The following is a 24,750-nucleotide window of genomic DNA, read 5'->3' on the forward strand; positions in this document are numbered from 1 at the left end:
ACTCCAGATCCTCTCTGTCTGTGACTGTCCCAATTTCTTCTCTCATGGCAGGCAGGGAAGGGGGACCTTGGGAACATGAGCCTAACCAAGGGATAAGGGTGACGGGGGTGATGGTGTGGTGTGGATACAGGAAGTCACACAGTTCAGCAGGGCAGACAGACTTTATTAGTGATATCAGTACAGCAGAGGTGCCATGGAGCAGGGGGGAGGGGATCCATGTCTGGGCTGGTCCCCTCCTTCTGCCCCTGCTGGACCCCCACAAAGATGGGGCCTGGCTTAGAAGAATTCCTTCTGCTCCACCTGAAATGTGGGGATGGAGAGGGCGGGGCTGGCCTTGCTTCCTGTTGCACGGTCAGCAAATCCAGTATTGTCACTTCCTCAAAGGGATTAGATGTTACCCCTTCCAGCCCCTAGGCAGGGAACCCAGCTGCTGAGAAGGGGCAGTTTGGGGGGTGGGGCGGGGTGAGGCCTAAGAATAGCCTCTAGGGCCCCTCCCTGCCCTATACCCTTGAGTTCCCTAGGGCCCAATGCAAGCAGGTGGAGAGAGAACTGAGGGCTTCAGGGGGTATGGGCCCCCAGGCGTTTGGGCTTGAGGGAGCCCCACAGCGACTGAACACCCCTACGGACAGTCCACCCTACACGGCGGGCAACGGACTCAGCAGGGGGTGCAGGGAGGCAGGAGGTGGAGGCCTGGGAGCGGGCGTCGAGACACTTCTGGTAGCGGAGCTGCAGAGAGACAGGGGCAGTCATTCTCCAGCCTGCCCCACCTGGAGTCGGTGTCCCCCGCCCACCACCCCACCCGCTTACCATGCATGCAGCCTGCACAGCTTCTGAGAGGCTGGCAGCATTAGGCTCGCACCAGAACATGTGGCAGCAGAAGGAGGCTGGGCCAGCAGCCATGATGAATGCAAACGTGTGGACGTCTCTGCCCACCGCTAGGAAGGAGAGGAAACGTACCCGACATTCTCCCAGCACCGCCTCTGTCTGGAGGGAGGAAATCCAGTTAGTGAGGAATAGCCAGGCTCTGTGTTCTGTTGGGCACATCCATCTTATTGGTGACTCTTGCCCTCACCCCCTAGTCTCCTCTCCCTGGCAAAGCACTGCCATGCCTTCTCCCACCCCAGGTCTTTACCTGCTGATGCAAGATGGTGAGGGTGGCAGGGGCCACGCTGACGTGACTTGGGGTCCACTGTTCACGGCTACTGGAGGACAGGACTGACTCCAGGGCCCCATTTATTACATCTACCCCTAGAAGGTAGGAACACAAACATGGCACCACTGGAGGTGGGGAGAGGATACCCCTCATCTACCGGAGACTTTCCAGCTCTGCCCAGTCAAACCCAGGGTCTTTGCTCCATCCCCACTTCACCCGCCCACAGCCCCTGTCCTGCCAGCGCCACACAGGTTTCCCTTCCTCGGTACTTTTCTCCTTGGCTTCAGGGACTTGCCCCTTTTCTGGTTTCTTCCATCTTGAATCCTAGTCTTGGTTTTCTTGACTAATTCTATCTCTTCTTCCAGTGGCCTAAACAAATTAGCTCTCCGTCCCCACCCCCAACAAAGCTCTGATCTCCTCATACCTTACTTACTCATCCACTCTTAGACCTTGTGCTTCACACGACTCCCAAACCACTCCTCAAGCCAGTCCTCTCCCAAGACCCAACCTTTGTTTTTTTTAAGATCCCCATTTGAGGAAATGTTACTCTTGTGTCACACTGTGTTAAATCATTAAGTGCCTTACAACAATCTCACAACAGATTCTCTTATCGTAGTTTTATAGATACGGATGCTTACAGAAATCAGGTAATAAACCTTAGGTTGCATGGAGGAATAGGGATCTGAACACAGGCAGGCTGCTTCCAGAGCCTGGGTTCCTAGCCAGCCTTTCCCTACCTCTTTATATGCCCAGTTTCCAGAAATAGAAAGGCTGTCAAAATCTTAGCTGCACTTGATGATTTCTATAATGTGCTCAAAAGGCCAAAGAACCTAAGGGCCTGGCTTTTCAACTTTCCCTTGAAACACAATGGTTTCCTCCACTTCTGCCTGCGCTCAGCGGAGAACCCAGGCGGCAGCACAGGGCGTGGCGGAGGACTGAGTTCCAGTTCCTGCACCATTCAGGACTGGCTGTGTGATCCAGGTATCTTCACCCTTCCAGTGCAGAGCCAAGAGTGAACAATGCCAGCGCAAAAGTCCACACCTCTGTAGTCCCTCCTGGGCCCTCTTGCCACTTTCAGTGCTTCTAGGCTCTCACGAAAAGCAGATTGCATGGACTCTTAGGGCAGAGGACAAATGTCCTCAAAAGTCCTCCCCTATGTTGGCCTTGCTCATCTTACGTCTGGCTGGATCAAGGCCAAACTCCCAAGCAAGCAAGTCCTCCAAAAACTGGCTTCATCTGAGCTGTCAAGCCTCATATTTTACTGCTCCCAGAGCTTCAAATGACTTATGGAGCATTTATTAACATCTCATCTTGGCAAATGCCCTGCAAGGCACACAAACTGAGAGAAGAGGATGCCCTCGAGGGACACAGACTGTCACTGACCAGCTTCTGTCTGGAGTGCACCTTACCCCCTTGACTGTCTGAGAAACTCCTGATTCAAATCCTTCAGGGCTCACCCAGGCCCACCTGGGAAGCTTTCCCTGCTGCAAGGCAGAGAGAGGGTGTTGCTGGGTCAACTCTGAGCCAAGCATGTTGTAACTGCTGGAGAACCTTTTCCACATTCAACTAGCCATCTCGAGGACAAAAACCAAGTTTCATTCATCTCTGTGTTGCCAGTCCTAGGACAGGGCTTATCTACTGAAGGGTTTCCAGACACATGACCAAGTCACCCTCACGGCAACACGTGCCAATGCACCCAAACTGGCATAACCAAGTAACCCGGGAGTCCACAGAAGGGTGTCAGTGCAAGCAGGAGAGGGTGGGCCAGGTCAGGCTGCAGAGGGCTGTGACGGTTATGACATTGAGGCCAATCAACAGAAAGTCTCAAGGATCACGAGTTGTGGATGAGATATCGAAGTCAAACTGCTTAAGAAGCAGATGGGGGGGCCTGGCCTCAGAGTGTGGGCAGCATCCGCCAGGACATAGGGGAAAGGAGCAGAAGAACAGGACCTGGAAAGAGCCTGAATTGGGAACAACTCAGGACTGAAACCTGCACCCTAACTCCTAGCCCCACACTCGCAATTCCACTTACCCTTCCGTGCATTTTTTTCCTGTCAGTTACTGCCTTCCAGCATACTACGTAACTTACTTATTTTATTGTCTGTCACTCCGGGCTAGACTGTCAGCTATTTGAAGGCAAGAATCTTTGTCGGTTTTGTTTATTAATGTACACAAAGAACTTAGAACAGTGCCTGGCACAAACCAGGCAGTCAGAAATAGAAGGGCTGTCAAAAGAGTTGTTTGTTGAGTGAATGAATATTGCAGCTTCAGCAGGAGCCAATGTTAAACTCCTGGAAGTTGAAAAGGGAGCAGAAAGCCCTGGCAGGGTAGCTCAGTTGGTTAGAGCGTCGTCCCGATACGCCAAGGTTGCAGGTTCCGTCTCCAGTCGAGGCACATACAAGAAGCAACCAATGAATGCATACGTCAGTGGAACAACAAATTGACATCTCTCTCTCTCTCTCTCTCAAATCAATAAATATAAAAAAGAAGAAAAGGGAACAGAAGATAAAGTAAGAAGTGAGCTTAGAGCCTACTAGTGTGAAAGAACTGGCTTCAACAGAGCAGACCCGTTGAGTCGTGGGCAACAGAGAGGCTGCAGACAGAGGATTAAATATAGTGAGAACCAGCGTTAAGGTGGCAGATGGCTATGGAAGCAGGGGTCATAACTGGAAGAGGCAACAAGGGTTTCGAAGCTGAGGGTGGGACAGAAGAGGAAACGAGAGCAAAGGTGTAGGCGTCAGCCAAGCCTTCTTCCAGCTCCCTCAGCCTACTTTTCTCACCTCCAACTCCACTTTTGTAGCAGTCCTTTTGGATCCAACTGGAATAGCCACTCCTCTGCAGACTTGGCTTTCCTTTGAACTCCAGCTCAATCCCTACCCTTCTAAGAAGGGTTCACTCATTAATGTCAAGATGCTGGTCATTAGAGTCAGCATGGTTTCAGGGGAAGAGAAAAGAACTAAAGATGACCAGGGTTTGAGTCCTAGGACTACCACCTCCTGGCTATGGCATCTGAGTGAGTCTCCTTCATACATGCACTTGTTTGTTTATCCATTCACCATTGTTGAGGTCTTCCTAAGTGCCTTCTGACATGACATCCAACCACTTCTTGAAAGAGTCTTCTTTCCTCTGAACCCTCTCCTTCTGCTCTCACTGTCCTTGGCAGTTTCACCCTCCTGCACCACCCGTTAAATGCCGAGCTCAAGGCTAGGCCTAGCCTCATTTCCCTTTTCCCTGCAGACTGCCCACCCTCTGGGGTCAGTTTCCCCCATACTCACGGCCTTCATTACCTCTACAACCCAGAGATGCCCACATTTGTATCTCTAGCCCAGACCTCTCCTCCGAGTCCAGTTGCCTACTTGAGTTCGCTACTCAGCTTCCCCGAGCTCCCTCAAACTCTGCATGTTTTTAGTTTCTTTTTTATTCCAGAGGGTTGGGGCATGGAGAGAGACAGAGAGAACATCGATCGGTTGCCTCCTGTACAGGACCAAACCTGCAACCTAGGCATGTGCCCTGACCAGGAATCAAACCCGCGACCTTTTGGTGTATGGGACAATGCTCTAACCAACTGAGCCACACAGGCCAGGGCTCAAACTCTGAATGTTTAAAATTGCACTCACAATCAGCACACCAAAACTGGCCTCTTCCCGGGTCTACCTACCTGTACAGGATGGCACTGCTCCCCACTCAGTTCAAAAGCCAGGAAGCCAGGAGTCATCTTCATGCCTCTGCCCCTCACCCCACATTCAATCAATCATCAAGGCCTATTGATTTCAATGGTCCAAATTGGGGTCTCTCTCTCTCTTTTGGTCACCTGTCTAAATACCTCTTGAACTGACACACTCCTCATTTCTATCGGAGTGCAAGATACTCTCCATGCTGGCCACCCCTACTGCAAGATCCTCCCGACTTCTCTATACCCTCTTCCGCCTATTGAACATTCTCCTTTGAATGGTATAGCCAAAGTAAGCTTTACAAAATTCAAATCCGATGATGCGAAGAGCTCTCCGGCAGACTCTTCCAGAGCCCCTTACTGCTCTTGGGGTGAAGAACAAATCGTTACCATGGCCTATGAGGTTCCCTGCGGTCTGACCACTGCCCCGCTCCCAGCCTCATCTGGCACTGCCGTCCCTCTCTCAAAGCCTCTCTCAATACCGAGCATCATCTGCTCTGTATTCTGTGTGCCCCGCGCACACTGTTCATTATGCCTGGAACGATCTTCCCCTGCCTGACTCCTGCCTCCATCCCACTTTACCCCATTAGCTCCTCCTCATTGTTGATCTCAGTTCAAATGTCACTTTTCTCAACCAAGTCCTTTCTGACTCCCTGACCTAAATGAGGTTTCTCTGTTACATAGTTTCATAGCACCTTGCTACTTTCTTTCAAAGAAAAACTTAATCTAGTAACTATACATTTGTGTGATTATTTCACTAGTTCCTGTTTTTTTTCTACCGTAACCTTCAAGAAAGCAGGACTATGGCCACTGTTCTCCCAGGACTGGACACATGGTCGGCTTTATACTATTTGCTAAGTGAATGAACAAATAAATAGCAGGTGCTATGAATGCACTGGAAATATAAGAGTAAATCAGATAGTCGCTACCTTCAGTTTTCTTATCTATAAAATGGGAATTATCTTAATTACAATCTCATAGGGTCATCAAGAATTAAATGACATAATATATAAGGAAGCACTTCACAAGCAGTTAAGCACATGACAATTATGCTCACTGCTTCCTCTGTAGATGCTCACAGCTCATAGCTGGTGCTGTATACCCAATCCAGCTCCCCGCTGCTGCCTGGCGTCTCCATCATCTCAGACCTGCCTCCAGACCTAATCAAAGCTTTTCTGCAGGAATTCAGGAGTGGGTCTCTTTATGTGCCTGGTTCACTGGTTCGCACTCAGTGAATGGATGTCAACTGCTATGATACGCAGGACACAGAGTGCAGCTGGGACAGAGGTACAGGAGGAGGGATGCATTCTGAAGGGCAAGGTGACATCAAGCATGAGGAAAGTCTGGTAAAAGAGGCATTGGGAGACAGGTGGGGGGGCGGTGCAGTGCTTTGGGATCAAGGTGGTGGTGCCTGAGTGAAGGAGACTCTACATACCAACAGGCTTAGCAACAGGAACATTCCCCAGGTAATAGACTTGGAACTTCTGTACCAACTCATTCTTAGGCGCTGGGAATTCCACTGTGGAGAAGAAGAGGGGGCTCAGTCTTGCTCGCTACCAGCCCCCACCACCACGGTATGAGCTGGATATTCCAGTCAAGACCCTGCCTCCACCCTTTCCCCCTCCCTCCCTTTAACCAAAGTCCCTCCATTTATTTGATCCAAAGAATATAGTGTCCGTTTTTCTATCACGTCTGTCCGCTGGCTCATATCTCTTTTTGGGTCACTCCATCTTTGCCAACAAAGCTGAGTTGGACGTGGAGGGGCTGTGACACTGACCTTGGAAAGGGACGTCCACCAGTTTAGAGTGGTCCAGGGAGAGTCCATTTACCAAACAGCGGGCATTGCGCCGTTCGGCCATGATCTGAGGAAGGGAGGAGCGAAGGAGGGCCTGTTAGGGCTTCCTTGCCCTGGAGCCCCCCACCCCCACTCAGGGACCCCACCCGCACCCTTGTAGAGCAAAGGTGGCAGCTAATCCAGGGAGCAGACGGGGTCGTGCCTTAGAGCAGATCTCATGCAGGCTGGTGGCGATGTTCTTGGCGGGTGCCTCACAGCGAAACACGTGGCACTTGAGCATCTGGGTCAGCTTATCACGAGCTACGTAGGCAAAGTCCCTGTTGATGGAGGGGCACCTCAGTGTCTCCCAGTGCCATCCAGTGCTGAGCCTCGTCCCCACCACACCCACACCCTCCTCCAGGGCTTCTGCTCTCAGACGGTGTCCTGTGGGTACTGCCTCTGGCCGGAGGACACACAGGCAGGCATGCCGAGGTGGGGGAGGATGGGCGAGCACAGCGGGCGGGAAGGGGCAGGGCAGAATAGAGGAACTGGGGCGCTCTGAGGCATCGGGTCCAGGTGTGGGCGGTGGGAGGTGGTAAACAGGCACAGTACCTCTCTCTGGGTCCGGCAGCACAAGAGAGGCAAAGAACAGAGTCAGGGAGGAGGGCCCACTCTGGCTGCTGGATGAGCCCCCACCCTAGGACCCCAGGCTCTGTGCCCACCTTCCACTGTCCCGCCCGACGCCCCACACGCGAATGCTGACGATGGGCTGGGCGTGCAGCAGGGCCTGACTCTGTGGCTCCACCAGCTTTAGCGTCTCGTCCTCCAGCTGCAGCAGCAGATCCTTTCCCTGCAGGCCCAGGAAGCAGGCACTCGCTGGTGCCCTGGCTGGGACGGTGGCTGAGCTCTGCCACCTCCAGCTCAGAGGAGGTCAGCCACAGCTCTGGGACCCTTGCTTGGGTGTCAGACCACCCACTCTGCAGGCCGCACATGAGTAGAGGTCACACCTGTCATCACTTACTCCTTTTATCATTCCCATCCTGGTCAGACGACCATCTCCCCGAGGTCCCGGCCTGCGGTCACGTACCCATCTCACAGGGCTGTCCCTTGAGGTGGGTCACCACCTCCCTCCCTCAGCCGCCACCTGGGCGGCTCAGCTCTCCCACCTCTTGCACTTTCTTTCCTTCACTTCTCCACCACACCACATCCCACACCACACCCCACGGGCTGGGGCCTCACCTCCCCCCAGCCCCCAGACATGGGGTCGTGCAGATTGTTTTTGTGGTAGCAGAGCTGACGGATGCAGTTGTTGACGGCCACGCTGCTGCGTCCGGGGGCCAGCTCTTCCTCGGTCATCTCCACCCAGCCTAGCGAGCGCACGGCGAAACACTGCCAGAAGAGGGGACACACACAGAAGAGAGGGTGGGAGGTAGAAGGTGCAACTGGAGGAGCCCCAGCGCAGGACACAGGGGTCTTTGCTGAGACCAGAGGAGTCCCTGACCGAGAACATGGTAGGCGGGTGTTCCGAGCAAAGACTGAGCAGCTCCCCAAACAGGACATAGTTGGCGGGAAGGGTGATGGCCCCAGAGGAGACCCCTGCTAGTACAAGGGAGCATCTGAGCCATGCCTGGAAGGGGCCCCTGTCAGGCCACTGGTTGAATTAAAAACTGAAGGGCCTCCAGCTCCGATGCGGGGGTCTGTGCTGAGACTATAAGAGCTCCTAGCTGAGAACCGGGGGAGCTATGCTGAGACCCGAGATGCCTGCCAGGACATGCCGCGAGGGGCTCTCCCACGTACAGAGGGGCCCCAGCCTGGGGAGTGGGCAATGGTCTTGAACAAACCTTGATCCCTGGGCTGGCATTCCTTTGGGGCAGCTTCTCCTCCTCTGGGGGCAATGGCTCTGGGCTGGAAGCAGATGGTAGCACTTGGTACTGGCCCCCAAACATGGAGTTCTCTCAAGGCCCCTTCCAAACAGACTCATCCCACTGCCAGCCCACTGCGCTGTGCCTTCCCCCTCACCTGAGGCTCTGAGCCGGGAAGGGCAGTGTCCCCTCCTCAGCGTCCTTCAATCCCAAATCCATTGGGGCTTCCTCACTGGGTTCATCCTTGCAAAGAAGAAAGAGGAATCAGGACCAAAGTCATGGCAGCTCCCCCATTGTGAAGCAGGTCCTCCCACTCACCTTCCAAAATTCTCCATCCTCATAGCCTTCTCTGTGAGCAAAGCCTGTCCAGGTGAGCTGGGGGGGTTAAGGGAGGGTGAGTGAGCAGGTCATCTTCCTCCAGCAGCACCACCCCTGCACCCCAGTTAAAATGTAACAAGCCTGTGAGCTTTACCTGGGACTCCTCTCGGGGGCTGCTCCCCTGGGAGGGGGAGGCCCGGCCAGGGGGCTCCCACTGGGTGGTCCCTGTCGGGATGTGCCAGTAGTAAGTCCCTGAGGTGTCCTGAACTCTCATCCATCCAGCCGGCAGGTCGGAATCCGTCTCGAAGGCGTTAGGGTTCCAGAAGGAATCTGCAAGGTGGAGGCTTGGTGAGAGTCTGCCCACCCAAAGTGCAGACAGCAGGTGCTTCTGCCCAGTCCCTGCCCTAAGACCCCATGGTGGAGGAAGGGTGGAGGAAGGGCTCCAGCACAACACGGCTCCTGATTCCTCCCAGAGCCTGCAGTCTGGAGTCAACATGGGGGGCTGCCGGCAGGGAACATGGCTCAGGTCTCCTCCTGGGCCCTGCTCCTGGCAGATGTGGCCACACGCAGGGAAGGAGGAAGGCAGAGAGAAGGGAGAGAGGTTAGATGACCCCAAATGACCTTCTGTCACACATATCCATATCTCAGGTGCACACACTTACCAGCTCCTGCACACACATGTGCACACAGACACACAAACCCTATGACACACCTGTGCAGCCACCACAAACACAATGGTATGCGCACACAGAAAATGGGCAAACACACACACACCAACTCCAGCCATACACTAATGCAGACACCATATACAGAGGTGTGCACACACACAGCTATATATACCAACCCTGGCCACACACAAGTACAGAGACCACACTCACAGTGACCCCCAACCCAAGTACAGGTACCACATAGTGAATGCATTCTCAGACACACAACATGCAGCAACCTCTGCCACATGCGCACAGACACCATAGAGGCTCGCACCCCAGCCCTTAAGAAGCAGGCAAACATTTTGTGCACACGCTCACACACGGAGCACCTGTGACCTACACTCCTCCTCCCCCGGCCGACAACACCACTCCAGCCCTGCAGCCCGGCTCAGGCCTCCTCCACCTCTGCCCTCCCGGCCAGCCCCAACCCACATCATGCCCAGCCCCAAGCCATCCCTCACCTGGGCTGCTGTCCTGCAGGATGATGGCCAGGAAAAAGTCCTGGGAGAACATGGCGCTCGTTCCCAGCCCCTCCTGCCTCCACCCTCCCTCCTCTCAGCCCCTCCAGCCCAGCCAGCTGGGCTCACAGCCTGGTGCTGGGCTGCGGAGAAAAGCTCATCCCACCCCCTTCTCACCAGGGCAGAGCGCCTGCCAGGCAAGATCCTCCTCCGCCTGGAGCTCACTAGGGAGGGGCCAGGACCACCACGGGAGGGGACCTCCTTGGGGTGAGGAGGGAGGGTGCTCTTGCGACCCCAGCCCTTCCTACTCACATCTCTTCTTTCTAATCCTGGCTCCCCTCCCCCAATCCCGAGTCTCCATGCCACCCCACTCCAAAGTGGTGACCTCAGTGCCACAACCAAGCCCTGTCTTAGGGACACAGGGAGGCTCAGCCCCTTGGGAAATAGCCCAGCCACCTGGGGCCCTGCAAGCCTGGAGCTCTCAGCACAATCAGGGTGTGGCCTCAAGGCTCTCAGGGCTGCCTCTCCTCCCTAGAACTTGCCCAACAGTTTGAGTCTGCGATTGGGCCTTGAGGGTCCGGGCTCCAGCAAGCTTGGGGCTGGGCTTGGGGCTTCCCAGTACCAACCCCCTCACCTGCCAGGGCCCAGCTAGGCTGCAGCGTCTCCTCGGCAACCGCAGCACCAGGGCCGGCTGGGAGCGCCCAGACTGCTGACGTGCTTCACGTTACCAGGGAAACCAGGAATCCTGACTGGTCCAAGAGGCAGCACCGAGGGACACAGGCAGTCCCCAGACCCAGGCTGCTGAGCAACCAGGCACAGAGGGGCTGGGAATGGGCATGGTCACATCAAGGTAGCGGCACACCTGAGGTGAGTTATTTGGGCAGGTGCCGCACCACCCTCACCTTCCAAATGAGGTGGGCCCACAGAGGAGGGGCTCTTCCTGCCCCTCCACCTCTTCTCACCCACCTTCCCCTTACCGCAGGCCCTAGGGAATTAAAATGCCTGCTCTTCCCAGACACCTTCCATTGCCTCCTGGGCTCAACTGCCAAACCTTCCAAGAACATCAGCACCTAGGGCAGCCGTGCCCTCCACAGCCACACACTTCTTTATGAAGGTCATACACCTCTTAGATCTGAGGACCAATTCACCATCTTCTAACTGAATCACACACACCAATCCATCTGCCATCCCTGTCAGCCTGTACCTTCCTGCTTTAAAGAGCTTCTTCCTTCCGATCTGGCCTGGAGGGGCCACTCTCCTGCCCTGACCATCTGGGAGGCCCTTCTGGAGCTTGGCACATGTTCCCCAAGCACTACCTACCTCCAAGTCACTACCACAACCCAGACTACTAATATTTCCTACCTGATCCCTGCAACAGCTTCACAGTGGTCTCCCTCTAGTCTAGTCTCCTCTAGTCTGGGCTGCACATCACAGTCCGGATGATTGTTCTGAAATGCTCAACTGATGAAATTACTCTCCAGTTTAATGCTCTTAATTGTCATCTCCTTGTCTTCTGGATGGAATCCAAATTCCCCGACATGGTTTGGGTGCTGTCAGAAGCCCCTGACCACCTGCCTCTCAGCCTGTCTCTGACCACGCTCAAACCCCTTCTCTCTTTCTCCCTGCTTGGGGCACGCCTCTCACCCCCTCCAAGCCCAGCTTCCCCCTCCTCTATCCTCACCTGGCTATTACCAACTCCTCCTTCAGGCATCAGTATAAAGATCACTTCTCTAAACTAACCCACCCCACTGCGTCCAAGCACGAACACAGGCAGGGTTCGGTGCCCCACCTGCACCTCCCCCGGCCCAGAGCACATCATGCTGATTCTAACTGCCTATGCACTTCTGTCTCCCGCTAGACTGGGAGTGCCATGAGGGCAGCAACACCTGTCCCCTGTAGGATGCACTTCCAGCCTTGAGGACAAGGCCTGACATAGAGTATGAACCCCACACAGGTAGTCAAGTTTGTTCATTCATTCATTCATGCACTTATGCATTCAGTCAACAATTTTGTGGAGATCCTAAAGTGGGAAGAATAAAATAATTTTTGGCTCTGGCTGGTGTGGCTCAGTGGACTGAGCACCAACCTGCGAATCAAAGAGTCTATGGTTTGATTCCCAGTCAGGGCACATGCCTGTGTTGCGCGCCAGGTCCCCAGCTGGGCGCATGCAAGAGGCAACCAATCAATGTAGCTCTCACACAATGACGTTTCTCTCCCTCTCTTTCTCTCTCCCTTTCCCTCTCTCTAAAAGTAAATAAATCTTCTAAAAAATTTATAAAAATGTTTGCTCAATTCTAGCCCATTCCTACAGAGTCTAGACTTAGAGTGTTGTCTTCAGGGTTACAGTAACACAATCACAAAAGAGTAAGCCCTTCCTTAGGTTGGTCCCACACCACTACCCTCAATTTCCACAGCCTCCAAGGTCACTGCCCATGCCTGGCACACCTTTCCCAGGTCTCCAGCAGTTCTACCCTTCTGCTCCCAGAAGGTTCACAGTCATGGGCCCCACAGTAGCCATCCCAGGAACCCCTGAGCAACCAGGTCCCCCATTAATTGGCCTCTGACTCACACTTGTTGGGCAGAGGTTGCAAACTAGCAATCTGCAGACTGGTGAAATCCTCAGATCGATTTTTTGTGGTTTGCAAGGTGCTTTTTAAAAACAGAATTGATTGTTAACATTCGGAAATTAGGACAGTTCACATGAATATCTAGTTCTCAGCATCCCTTGAAGTTACACAAACTGGCTCCACTGAGACTATATTTTCCCAAGCCCAACCCTATAAATCACAAACTGGACTGGAAGAGCAGCTCTTCCCTTTAAAGGGGGTCCAGGCAATGACCAGAGAAGGCCACTAACATCACAAAAGAGAGAGGCAATCACACTTGGCCTTTGATAGAAAGACCCAATACCACCTATAAAGTGTTCTTGCAAAAACAAAACACAAAACCTCTCAAAGCTGAATCTGAGCAAAGCTCCAGAACTCACGACCAATTTACAGGAAATTCAGGGGAAGGGGAACATATTCAGCACCACTATAGGGAGAGATTGTGCAAGTCCAACCACAGAAAACCCAGGGCAAACACTACAGGGGCTTCAGTTAAAAATCAACTGCAAGCAAAAATAAAGACAGACATGGAGGGATAACATATAGATCAAAAGAAACTTTAAGAGACATATCAACCATCAAAGATCAGGACCTATTTGGATATTGATTCAAACAATGTAACTTTTTTTAAAAGGTAGGGAAGGACATTTTAGACAACTGGGAAAATGTAAACATCGACTGAATATGTGATGATATTAAGGAATTATTGTTAAATTTTTGTAGACATGATAATGGTATCATGAATTTTTTAAGAGTTTTATCTCGACCCTGTCAGTGTGGCTCAGTTGGTTTGGCACCACCTAACAGACTGAAAGGTCGCTGGTTTGATTTCTGGTCGGGGTACATGCCTGCGTAGCGGGTTCCGTCCCCAATCAGGGCACATGCAGAAGGCAACCGATAGCATTGATGTTTCTCTCCCCCTCTGTCTCCTCCTTCCCTTCCCCTCTCTTTAAAATAAAAAATTTTTTAAAAATTTAAAGAGTTTTATCTCTTAGAAGTGTTTGGGCAAACATATATGGATAAAAATGTTTGCTTCAAAGTGACCTAGGCTGGGGCCCAGGAGTAGGTGGAGGTACAGATGTAACAAGGTCAGGCAGGTGTTGATAATCATTGAAACTGGGTAATAGGTAAATCAGGTTCGTTATTCTCTCTACTTTTATATATGTTTAAAAGTGTCTACAAAAAGAGTTTTGAAAGGGGACAGTGTGCTGCCCTTGGCTCATCTGAACCACACGCTCCCTGCAAAGGTTCTACAGATTAGAGTGTGGCTATGGTGCTTGCTACCTGGTGTGGGAGAGTCTTTCCTAATCTCCTAATCTTTATTTACACCCTCATCGACCAAATGCCAGTTTGTCGCTATAGCCCATTGTCTCTCCCCTGTGCTCTCAACTCTGCCTACGTCTCTACTGAGATGTTAGCAAAAGTGGAGGCTCAACTTATTTAAAAGGGGCACATTTAAGGATCAGTCCTTGGAGTCTGTACATCTATTCTTCTGTCCTGGCCCCCACAAAGAAGCATTGTTTATTCTTTCTTTGTTTCCTAACTTTTACGTCAATATCCTATTCCTGATACAAAGGATTCAAAACAGGATCCTTGCAATGCCCAGCATGTTGCACAAATCACTCCCCAGTCTTTCCAAACAGACCTCTGTGGAGAGGTGCCGCTGCTCCTCTACACCTGGCCTGTTAAAATCTGGCCCACGGCGCCTTGTTGTGCTGTGTGCAAGAGCAGGCTAACAAGGGCCCACAGCTCAGGCCTGGACTCGGATGTAGTTTAGAGCTCAATTCTAGTCTGATCTCAGACTCCCTGTCTGAGACCTCCCTGAGATTTTAGGAAAGCTGCTAAATCGCACCAGGCCTCTTTTTGGTCATCCACAGTATGGGCATAATAATAGTATCTATCTCACAGCATTATGAAGATTAAATATGACAGTTCCGAGCACAGGGCCAGTACCTGGTAAATGCCCCATAAACGGACCTACCCCGCTGTCCATCGGCGTATGCATGACGATGGAACGATCAACTTTTTCAAGCACTCTCCGAAGGTAGAAATGGTTTCTTTCAGGGAACCCTGGGCATAGCCTGCTGAGGACATGTGCTCTGTGGCTCACGCCCAGACCAGCCCTGGCCTCTGTATGTAGAAGCCTGCCCTCTGCCCTCTGCCCTCTGCCCCGCCCACATTCCCCATGTCAACCTCCACAAGGTACCTGTGTCCTCCGGAGAGCCATAGGAGGGGCTGCCCTGGGATAAGGTCGCCCAGCTTGAGTCCTCGTCACTGGCTGCACTATTCCGCATGCCAAACAGGAGGCTGGCACTCTTGCTGTGCTCCCGGGGGCCGTCTGCAAGAGCCTGGGGTCCAGGGGGTACCTCCACACTCTCCAGAGGCTCAGGCAGCCCTGGGGGAGAAGACAAGTCCTCCTCTTCCTCCTCATCCTCTTCCTCATCATCTTCCTCGGCCTCCCCTGCCGCCTTCTCCTCTCCCTCATCTGGCCCCTGATCTTGGGTGCTGATGATCAGGCCGGGTCCTCGCAGCCCTCGGTTGGCCGCATTGTGGGCGGAAAGCTCCAGCTCGGAGTACAGGTGCATCAGGCCTTTGGGGACCAAGGGTGCCATCTCAGGCTCCTGACTGGCCTCCTCTGCCAGGGTCAAGGTCACATTTCGGTTCTGGTCACGGTGGGCCGTGGCAGCCCGCCGGAGCTGGTTCTGGCCCTCCTTTAGCCACTTGGCATTGGCGGGGCCCGGCTCAGGCCCGCCGCCCTCCCCCATGGCACTGCGCAAGTCTTTGGGTCCCACGGCCGTGGCCTGCAGCTTGGCGTTGAGCAGCTGGTTGTGGGCAGCGTGCAGGGGCAGGGGTAAGCTCAGGGCAGGGCCTCCGTGGCTGTTGGCGTTAATGGCCGACTGGCTCAGTGATGATGGAACAGACATGGCCTTGGCAGATCCTGCAGGGCAGGGGGTGGGGGTTGGGGGGAAAAGGAAGTCCACGTTTAGCCTCCCGGTCAGGATAGCAGCGCTCCTGCCTCTGCCCCAGGGCTGCGCCCCACACCTCCTCGTCTCCCTGACATTCCGTAGGCCAACACACGCTGCTTTGTGTCCTGTGAGCTATTTTCCCAAAAGCATGACTGAGCTTAACTCCTGTCCCCCATCACCACCATCCCTATTGCAGGCCTGGCCCAGGCCCCCAGCCCACCCCATCCTCAAATCCCCAGCCCTGAGCTTCCTAGGAGAGCGCAACCAACGTCTGCTTTTCCCTCAGTCCCAACAGCACAGCCTTCACACAATGGCTCTCTGTGCATCCCCACCCCCAGCTCATCCGACTGGGGCTTATTGTGCCAGGGACACAGCTGACGTGGGCCTGTGCTCCTGTGTTCCGGACACTGGACACTGACTGCCCCCTTGCTCCTGCTACACTGCTATCCACAGTCCCACCACCGAGCTCCCCAGGCCACGTTCTTATTACCACCAATCTGGGCTCAACCAGGCCCATGCCCACCCCCTACCAGGGACAGTGAGGACAGGAAAGAGCCGCACAACTAGCCCTCACAGCAGGGCCCTGGGAAGGCGGGTCGCAAAGGAAGGGCCTTGGCTGGCTCCAGTTCACCATTCCTTTGGCCAGCTGAAGCTACGTTTTGGTGACTGACTGGTGACAGTCTATAAAGCATCTCACCTTGGGCACCAGTCCCAGTGCCAGCCCCTATATTAACCCAAGCCCGGGTCACAGCAGGAGCCTTTACCTGGCCTCTCTAATCCTTCAGGTTTTTGCCCGAATGTCATATTGTCAGTGAGTCCTTCCTAAATACCCTTTTAAAACTGCAGGGCACCATGTCCCCTCTCAGCAATTTCGAAATCTTCCCTAGCATCTAGTACCATCTGACAAGCTATTATTATTACTATTACTATTACTATTTTTTAAAATCATTGTCTCCTCATGTCAATAGTTTCATTTCCATGCAGTGAGGATTTTGTCTTTTTTTTTTTTTCCAACGCGGCATTCCTAGAGTTTAACACTGTCCTGGCACAGAAGAGGGCCTCAATCAATAGATGCTGAATTAATGTGGGACTGTGTCCTCCCATCTCCTCCAGGCCTCACTTTATTATCTCTTCTGCCAATTTCAGAAAACACACTTTGATCATGTTACTGCGTCTCAGCCAGTGCTCAGGGTGCCCTAACCAAGGTCCGCCTGCCCTTTGGCTGAGGGGACCTCTTCTTCCACAGTGACAGCCCAGCCATCCTGTCCCCTCAGACTCCCTCCTCCCTCCTCACAAGTCCTTCGTGGATCACCTTGTCCACCTACCTGTCCCAGCCCCATTGCCCAGTGACCCCACCCTCAAGCTCCCATTGCATCCTCCCTGACCTTCCACTACTGGGCTGCTCTCCTTCCCTGACCCCCACTATAAAGTGCTCACTCACCGGCCCCTCACTGGCCCCTCACATCACAGGTCACACTCCCTGACTACTTCCCAGTTCTCTCTCACCCTGACCCCTGTAGACGACCCCTACCATGTCACTCTCCCCTTCCTTGATACTATCGCTTAGATTCTCTCTTCCTGCTTGGCCCTTCCCCCAATACAACTCTCCCTCACTGACTGCCCCCCATAGCCCACCATTCTCTCTGACTCCCACCGTACAGTTGTTTATCCTGAATTTCTCATCTAAGATTTCTCTGTCTCCCCGTTCCCCACTAGGAAGTTGTTTTGCTCCCTGACCCTCTGCCCTAGTTCTCTCTGCCGCCTCACAGTGGTGCTCAGCTCCGAGCGTAGGTTCCAGTGAGGTGTTCTAGGCTGCCAAGCAAGGCTCTGCCACCTCTCAGGTGTCACCACACCTGAGGCAGGAGCCATAGCTTGCCTTTCTCTCCCTCCTAGCTCCTCAGACTCTAGCACAACGCCATGCACACATCTGTGAAATAAACAGAAAATGGCTCCTATCTGTGTCTGCCTCACGTGTAACTGCTGGTCTGCTCGGTATGGCTCCACCTGGGCAATGAGAAAATTCGTGGTTACTGGCACAAATGAGAAAAATAAACAGCTCTGCCTCTACCCAAAACCACAGCAGACTTCCAAAAACGGAAACCAGATTGTGTAATTCCTTGGTTTGAAAAACTGGATGGCTCACCGCTGCCTTTAGGATAACATCCACGATCATCAGCAGGACACCAAGAGCCTTGTGAGCCAACACTGGAGGCCTCTCAGACCTCCTCCTCCTCCCTGCCTCCTTCACACCTGGCACTCCAGCTCCATGGAATATGGTGGATTCTAGAACATGTCAGACTCTCACAGCCCTGGCTCTATGTTTGCCCTCAGCTTTGGAATTCTATCTCCCCTCATGAGAACCTCTGCTGCTTCATGTTTCAAAACTTGGCTCAGTGGTCACAGCTGCTAAGCAGTAAGTCTCTCCTGTTCAGTCCTCTCTCCCCAACCTCAAATGACCATTCCCTCTGTTGGGTCTCACGACACCCAGTACTGCATTCTATCAGAACTGCACATTCCCACTGACGGTGGGAGTGCACCATGCACCTGCCACAGAGCAGGCCCTCAGTGTGGACGGAAGGGGGAACGGATGGGACAGGTGGGGTGAGAGGAACAAGGAAGCTCGAAACTCATTGGGAAGAGATACTAGGACAGACTTGTGTGGCCCCATGGGCTGTGGGTGGGCAACGGGAGTGCAGAGAGGGTGCTGGAGAATGATAAAGGGTCCCTGGGAAGAAAGTAAGATGGGCCTGCAGTGACGGACACGTGTGGGCTGAGATCTAGGGGAAAAGGGAGTGAGGAAGTTAGCTTAAACAGACCTCCTGGCTCTTACGCTGTTCAAGAGCGGCACCTCCATGAGTTTCAGGAGGTGGAAGACCCATGACTCCGTCAAGCTCATGACAAGCCCTTCCCTGAAGCAGTGGGGTATGGAGCCAGGTCTTGCAGAGGTCAGGCTGGAACCCACCTTCTTAGCACTTGGAAGTATGCTCTGGAAAGGGCACATGCACTATGACGCTGGGACAGTGACGAGTCAGGCTGGCTTCAGGGCAGCCCTATCCATCTCTGGTCACCAAGGCAGAAGGTACTGGGGGAGGAATGGGGAAGTTCTGAGGGGATGGTGACCACATTGCCCTTGAGATCAAAGGATGACCAACTGCCCAGTATCTTCAGAAGGGGCACAACCCAACCTCTTCCCTCTTACTGGGGTCGTCCATACCTGGAACCCCTCAAAGGAGGGAGAGAGCCAAATGGATTCTGGTTCAAGGCAGACAGCTCAGCAGGGAAGTCATGGCAGAAACTAAGAGGCCACTAAGCTTGAAGACACTGATATCATGGCGGAGGGGGGAATCCTGCTCAAGGTCAAGGGTCTCCTAACCTGGCAGCTAACTATAAGCCAGGTACTGTGCATGGCATGGAGAAGAGTGATGAATAGTAAAGAAATGGTTTTTCCCCAATGGAACTCAGTCTAGTGATGAAACAGTCATTGAACAACTTGTTACAATGCACTGCAATGCCAGTATCTAGAATGGCACCTAAAAACACTCCCTATTTGTTGAATAAATGATTGAGTATTATCATGGGGGAGAAACAGAGTGCTACAGGATCCTGAAGCTTACTCTAGTCTAGACATCTAGATCTCCCTGTGGAAGGGACTTTTTTGCCAAGACATAACACAACTCTCCTTTGACCACCCCCTGCACTTCCCCACCCTCTCAGAGGATGCCCACCCACTCCTAATTCACGGAGGAAATGGAGGCCATTAGTCGAGAATGTCCTCAAACATGCAAACTTGCTGACTTCAGGACCTATCCTTTTCACTCTTTCCTAAACCCAACTCGTTCACCTAGCGTTTGGACCCTTCCGTTCATGCCTTTCCCTTCCGTTCATGCCTTCCGTTTATACCATTGTTCATGCATTTTCTTTTCTATATAATCAACCTCTTCTTCTCGATGGGATCCACTATCTCCCAACTTAAAAACCAATCTTTTTTCACCTAACACTTTTCCAGGGCCACTTGCTACTCTTTCTCTTCCACACATACCTCCCACCCGACCCCCACCATTTCCTCACCTCACATTCACCTCTCAACCCTTTCTAATCCTGCTTTCATTCCCAACACACTTCCATAACAGCTCTTACCAAGGTCAACATGACCCCTACGTTATTGATCCGACAGACACAGTCCTCATCTGGGTTGGACTCCCTGCACAACTGATATCGTGGGCCTCTCATCCAACTTTCATCCATGGCTCCACATGCTCCATCTCTTGGTTTTCTTCCTACACTCCAGTTTTTGTCAGGTGGCTTCTTGGACTTCTTTGCTGGCTCATTTTCCTCTCTCAGCTGGGGTTTCTAACGGCTTATTCTTACGCCCTTTTGTCTTTCTCACTTGCTATTCGATATAGGTATTCATTCATGCTCATAGCTTCAGTTACCACCTGTACATGAATTATGTCCAAATTTACACCTCTATGAGACCCCTCATCTGAGCTCCAGACACGTTCATTTCTTTCTACTCAACATCTCCACTTGGATGTCTCACAGGAATCTCAAACGAACATGACCATTCATGTTTCCCTTGTCCACCCCTTACTGGTCCCCTTTCAGGATCCTGGCTCGTGGAATGATATGATCAACCACCCTGCTGTACAAACCAGAAGTAAGGGTACCATCCTTGACACTACCTTCTCCTTTACTCCCCATATTCAATCCATCCCCAGATACTGACAGTCTTCTCTCCAAAAACATTTCTAGATTTGATCTACTCTCTCTATCCACTATCATCAATAATCTGCAACAAGAACAAAGACCTTAATAAGACCAAAATTTGTAACATGTTCTCAATTGTCCTGCTCAGTCTGGCCCCTGCCTTCCTCTCCAGCCTTGGCACTCTGCTCTCCAGCCTCACTGGCCTTCTTTGATTCCTCAAAAACATCATATTGTCTCCTTTCACAAGGTGTTTGCATGTGACTTTCCCTTATGCCTAGAACCTCCTTCCCCTACCCTCTCAGCCTAACTCTTACTCAGCCTTTACATCTCATTTCAAATGTCAGGTTCTCAGAGAAGCCTTCCTTGACCCTCTCTCCCTACCCACCAGACCAGTTTAGCTTGTGCTCTTGTGTGTTCCCAAGAGAGCACTCACCTTTCCTTCATGGGATTTATTACACCTGTAGTTTTATTCTTATTTAATCCTCCCATCACCAGTTTGTCAGCTCCATGGGACATGGACCCAGTCTATTCTGCTTATAATTATATCTTCAGTGCCTAACACAGTACCTGGTATATATTAGGTGCTCAAAGAATATTTGTTGAGTGAATAAATGATCAGATAGATGCATTTGATTTTAAAGGATCACACTGTGTTGAGAGTAGTTAAGGCGAGGCATGCTATCAGAGTAGTCAATGAAAAAGAGAGTGTGACCTAGATTGAGTTTGGTAGCAGTGGGGATGGAAGGAAATGAATGGATTTGAAAAATATTTAGGTAGTGAATGTGGAAGAGCCTGGGGACATCAGATGTAGAGGATGATGGAGTAGAGGTTAATCTAGAATGTTGCCTAGGATTCTAGCCTGGGTAACTGATTAGGAAGTAGACATTTCTGAGAGTTAAAAGAACAGCAGACTTGGAAGAAGGGTAGAGAGGGGACATAGGGAAGATAATCGGGTGGGTTTGTAGGTTTGAATTCCTGTCGGACTTCCAAGGGGATATTGTGAGGGCAATTGGATACTGAATCTGCAGTTCAGGAAAGCGGTCTAAGCCAAATACATAAGTGTGGAGGTCATCAGCATGTGTGTGTGAAGCCTTGGGGGAATTCCCAGGGAGAACGTTCAGAATGAAAGAAGATTGCTCAGGAGAGAAATAAGAGCCTCACTAACATCTAAAGGAAGAGGAAAGAGGTAGCAAATGAGATTAAGAAGGAGCAGGCAATGCCCGAAGAGAAACCAGTACAATGCTTCAAGGAGAGTTGACACACACCACTGAATACTATGAAAAGGTAAAAGAGGAGAACAGGAAAGTGTCCATTGGAGCTGGCCACATGGAGGCCTTCAGTGACCTTGGCTTGAGCAGTTTCAGAGGGTGTGAGAGACAGAAGACCCAACCAAGAGATTTTAAGAATGAATGGGAAGTGAGGAAATGAACGTAGCCAATGTAGACGAGGTTTGGGCTTTGAAGAGAGGAGAGTGGAACTGGGAATGCAAAACAAACAAACAAAAAAACACAGGCAGATGCAAGACAGCTCCAGAATAACCTCTGAACTGGCAGTGGGAAAACGGCTCCTAGTAAGTGCTTCTGTGAATGCTAGGCCTCCTGGCTGAGCTAGGGACACAGTGGGCCCCAGGGCACAGTCCTCGGTCGCTGAGGGCGACAGAATGCGGCTTGACAGATTCCAGGCCTGGGACCTGCAGGAAACCCTGCAGCCTCTGCCTACCTCACCCTCTGTCCCCTTCCCAGCCCTTGACCTCCCCTCCCCCCATTCGCCATCCCCCATCGCTCTTGGCTTCGTGTCCCCTAGGTCGCCCCCTATTCATCCCGGGGAGGCAGGAGGTAAAGGTCGTGAAGGGACGACGTGAGGACCTAGGTGGAGTCTACAAGGGGAATACAGGAGATGGTGGGAATGCGCACGGTAAAAGGACCGCCCGCGGGGATGGGGCCTGGCCGGGGCACCCGGGCCGCCGCGGAAAAAGGGCTGCGGGGTCTGCGGGCCACTGGGGGTTGAAATCTGGCCGCCGGGGCTGGGCCCGGGCCGGGGCAGCTCCTACCTGCGCGGGGAGGCCCCAGGCCCAGGTGGCGGAGGTGGCTCAGGCTGCGGGGCTCAGGCTCCGCGGCGGCTTCTCCATCACAACATCCCCCGCCCAGGAGCGCGCGGGCCGCGGGGCCGCGCGCCGGGAGGCGAGAGCGCGCGCGGGCTGGGGGAGGGGCGCCATCTTGGGCCGAGCGCGCGAACGCGAGCGCCTCTGGGCAGCCTTGGCGGCGGCTACGCGAGGCCCCACCCAACGCGACCCTCTGGCTCTGGTGAGCCGAAGGCCCAATCCTCTCGCCAGCCGCTATGCCCACGCGCGGTTCCGCTGTTCCAGCCTGCAGCTCCCGCCTCCGCCGACCCGACCCCTGCCCACCCCGGCGTCGCCCGCCACCCCGGGCCCCAGACTCCAGACTCATTTTTGCGTGCCCGAGGGCCCTGCCCCGCGCCCTCGCGGGCCACGCACCCACCGGGTTGGAGCGAAGCGGCTTTGGCAGGGGGAGGCTCTCAGGAGGCAGCCTGCTCCGCTCTTGCAGCAGGCTGCACTCCCGCCGTCCTGCTGGAGAGCCGATGAGGACGCAGCGCTGGCGATAATAATAGCTCCTACTTATTGACCGATTACACTGTGCCAGCCTCTGTGTTAAACCCCTTGCGTACATGCATCCTCGCGCCGGCCCTGTGAAGTCGCCAGTATGGTCATCTTAATTTTTAGGGGCAAATGCTGAGATTCAGAGAGAGAAAGCGACATGCCTGCAGTCACAAGGGAGTGAAATCAGACTGGAACCAGATGTTTCTTGACACGCTACCCCTGCTGCTGAACATAAAGCTGTGACACCAAGGCCTCGCAGATGTCAATAAATCTCTCCCTGGTAGAAATTTAAAAAAAAAAAAAAAAAAAGTAAAGAAGGGGAGAATGTGGATGAAAAGTGTGAAGGAAGTAATGGTGGGGCACAGTATTTACTGCAGACTTTCTGGGTAGTGGGACAGTTTCCAGGGGTCAGTGAGATCACTGTCGGGAGGCCAACACAGATCATGACGGGGAATGTGACATCGAGAGACCTTCTCATGGCTCATTGCTTTAAGGCAGAGGTTTTAATTTAGTGTAGCTTCTAACTATTACACAACTGACTGGGGATCCCCTCGAGGCAATTAAAACTAAAGATGTTCACAGGAAATTCATTCTTTCATCCCCATTATTGACCTTCCAAGAACTTTCACTGGAGTGAAAAAGAACCCTCCCCAAAACACCCCATGCACATGCTCACTCTCCACTGGATGCAGCTCCACTTCATCCATCCCAGTGAATGGCAGCACCACCTACTGTTTTGCCTAAGCCAGAGGCCTCAAGATCACCTCTGACTATACTTTCACTTGACTTAAGGTAAATATAAATATTTTAGCTCTTTATTATGGAAACTTTCAGATATATACAAAAGGATATAGAACAGTGTAATAAACCCTCATATACCCATCACTAAGTTTCAATAATTATCAGCTCCTGGCCAAGAATTTGTTATGATGTGACAAACATCTATGATATAGGAACCACGTAGCAGGTCCCAAGCTAGTTCCTAGAGATCCAAAGATGAATTAGATTTGACTCTAACCCAAGCTGGAGGATATAACCCCTGACCTGGGTCCTTGAGAGATGAGTTAAGGTTACCCAGAAGAAGAAAGCTGTCCTCATTCATTCATCCTCTTTCAACAAATAGTTATTAATGTGGGAGCACTGTCCTTGGTGCTGGGAACACATAAAGAAAGAAAATTCAGTCCTTACCCTTTCGAAGCTAAAATAATGAGAAGGAGACATTAAATATGTGATCAGAAATGTGATGAGTATGTTGGAGGAGGTGTACGTGATGCCATGTGAGTGAACTAAATTTGGCCTGGAAAGGCTTGTGAAGGCTTTTCATAAGAAAGTGACACTTACGTGAGGGGAAGGGGGTGAAGGAGATAGAGGTCAGACAGGAGAAGATAAAGTTATCCTAAGTCAAAGGAGAAGCACAAGAAGGCCAGTGTGGATGATAGTGGAGAAGAATGGGATAAGATGAGCTGGAAACCTCGTATGGTATGCTACAGGTTTTGGACTTTATTTTAAGGGCAATGGAAAAACATCAAAGGATTTGAGGCAGGGAGTAGCATGTTTGTCCTTGCATTTTAGAAAATCACTTTAAAGTGGATAATAGATAGGAAGAGAGCAAAATTGGCAGAGTGGGGACCAGTTGGGAAGCAATTGATTTGTCTGGATGGGAGATGACTATAGTTGTAGGAATAGGGATGGAGAAAATTGCATAGGTTTAATAAACAAGAGGTAGAATTGACAGATATTAATGATCAATAGATTGATCAGCTATGGAAGTATGAAGGACAGGACGACTTCCAGATTTCTGCTTGAGCAATTAAAAAAGAAATCCAGCCCTGGTCAGTGCGGCTCAGTTGGTTGGGCATCATCCCACAAACCAAAAGGTTGTGGGTTCAATTCCTGGCTGGGGCACATG

At 52.2% G+C, this 24,750-nt stretch overlaps 1 protein-coding gene across 2 annotated transcripts; it reads right to left on the bottom strand.

Annotated features, from left to right (window-relative positions):
• Positions 1–142: 142 nt before the first annotated feature.
• APBB1 (amyloid beta precursor protein binding family B member 1) lies at positions 143–22,793 on the bottom strand. 2 transcript variants are annotated; one of them, XM_054580580.1, is made up of 14 exons: positions 22,723–22,793; positions 14,758–15,489; positions 8,932–9,107; positions 8,778–8,834; positions 8,617–8,702; positions 8,439–8,502; positions 7,837–7,986; positions 7,320–7,447; positions 6,821–6,935; positions 6,601–6,685; positions 6,259–6,342; positions 1,133–1,248; positions 808–984; positions 143–726 (listed from the first exon to the last, which is right to left on the bottom strand). In XM_054580580.1, exons 2-14 carry the CDS (start codon positions 15,473–15,475, stop codon positions 559–561), a joined length of 2,124 nt encoding a protein of 707 aa, XP_054436555.1. In that variant the 5' UTR covers positions 15,476–15,489; positions 22,723–22,793; the 3' UTR covers positions 143–558. The 2 variants fall into 2 exon arrangements, with proteins under 2 accessions (XP_054436555.1, XP_054436556.1); XM_054580581.1 differs by lacking the exon at positions 22,723–22,793 and adding an exon at positions 22,275–22,376.
• Between the last annotated feature and the right edge of the window lie 1,957 nt (positions 22,794–24,750).

This window comes from Pteronotus mesoamericanus, unplaced genomic scaffold (genome assembly GCF_021234165.1).
Source record: "Pteronotus mesoamericanus isolate MK-2021 breed Mesoamerican mustached bat unplaced genomic scaffold, CSHL_Meso_final contig_591, whole genome shotgun sequence".
NCBI classification, from domain to species: domain Eukaryota; kingdom Metazoa; phylum Chordata; class Mammalia; order Chiroptera; family Mormoopidae; genus Pteronotus; species Pteronotus mesoamericanus.